General features: G+C 46.4%; 1 protein-coding gene across 1 annotated transcript; it reads right to left on the bottom strand.

Annotated features, from left to right (window-relative positions):
• Nucleotides 1-452: 452 nt before the first annotated feature.
• Nucleotides 453-916, bottom strand: LOC112320967 (Golgi phosphoprotein 3-like). Its single transcript, XM_071220030.1, has one exon. The coding sequence runs from the start codon at nucleotides 865-867 to the stop codon at nucleotides 565-567; it is 303 nt and encodes a 100-aa protein (XP_071076131.1). The 5' UTR covers nucleotides 868-916; the 3' UTR covers nucleotides 453-564.
• Nucleotides 917-1,258: the final 342 nt, after the last annotated feature.

Genomic DNA, 1,258 nt, shown 5'->3' with positions numbered 1-1,258 from the left:
CCTTTAGATTTCACATATAAGGGATATCATGTATTGTAGTATTTGTCTTTCTCTGCCTGACTTAAGTCACTTAGAATATTGCCAGGAAAAAAATGTTAGAGTATGCATCTCTGTTGAGCGCTATCATAAAATGCCCTTAGATACAGCTTTTTGCTTTTAGAAGTTAAAACCTTTATGTGTGTGTCTGATTTCTGTCTCCATTTTTGAAGACTATAGAAGAATTTGTGCTTGAGGAAAATTCGAAACTGAGTACATACTCATGATGTGTATTTGGAACTGAACGTAGTTTGAAACTGAACATTGTAGAATTCCGAAACCTGTTGCAGTGAGAATGGCAATCTCTTGAACTCAGGAAGGAATGAAATGCCCGTAAGCAGTAAAACTTTTTTCTGAACCTCTCGTACCAGCAGAATCCTGCATACATTAAAAACAATAATAACCTCCTGTTATTTTATAAAACCAAAGCCGATGTTAGTGTAGGGAAGTACAAACGGAGAAAACGAGAAGTCCATGGCATAGAAGCGGTCGGCTGAGAGAGAGAGGAGGACGCATCGCTGAGCGGAGCTACTTGGTGAACGCGGCCACCACCGCCCACAGGACCTCGCTGGTGCTGGCCTTCAGACACTCCACTTCGGGGTCCAGGTCCAGCAGCTGCCGCACTCTCTTGGTGGCCAAGTCGTACTGCTCATCCAGAAGGGGAGCGAAAGCATTCTCCAGCACATCCGAGGCATGCGCCAGGTAAAGGAGGGCCAGCAGGCGCTTGTCCATGCGGTGGGGGTCGTTCACCCACTTGTCAAGGACAGCTTCCTGCACCTTCTTGATGAGGCGCTGCTTAATGTTGTTGTTGGTGAGGGGGTGCGTCGTCATGTCAAACAGCAGGAAGTTCTGTTTCTCTGTGGTCAACACGCCCTTTTCCACCAGGATCTCAACCGTTCCTCCACGTTTCATAACTGATAGTGCAATTCTAGGGGGTTTATGTCTCACCTGAACAAAAGCTTTTAAAAGTTAGAGAAGAATCTCCGTTGTTAGTTTCTTTCTTTGTATTCAAAATATGAAGAGCAAAACATGCTCATTGAAGCTGACGCTTTTCTAGAGGAGTGGACTACGAGAAGGGTTCGCGGCAGCCGGTGCTCCCAGCACGCAAGCCCCTTGTACAGCCAGGAGTCATGTTTTATCCATCTCTGGAGCCCCGGCCCCAGGTATGGTCCTGCGACATGGCACTTGCCCAATAAACATTTGGAAAAGAGAACGAATAGCC

The sequence above is a fragment of the Desmodus rotundus genome, chromosome 1 (assembly GCF_022682495.2).
Source record: "Desmodus rotundus isolate HL8 chromosome 1, HLdesRot8A.1, whole genome shotgun sequence".
In the NCBI taxonomy this organism is placed as follows: Eukaryota; Metazoa; Chordata; class Mammalia; order Chiroptera; family Phyllostomidae; genus Desmodus; species Desmodus rotundus.
The sequence above is the reverse complement of the archived record's forward strand: the minus strand, read 5'-3'. Positions and strand labels throughout refer to the sequence as shown.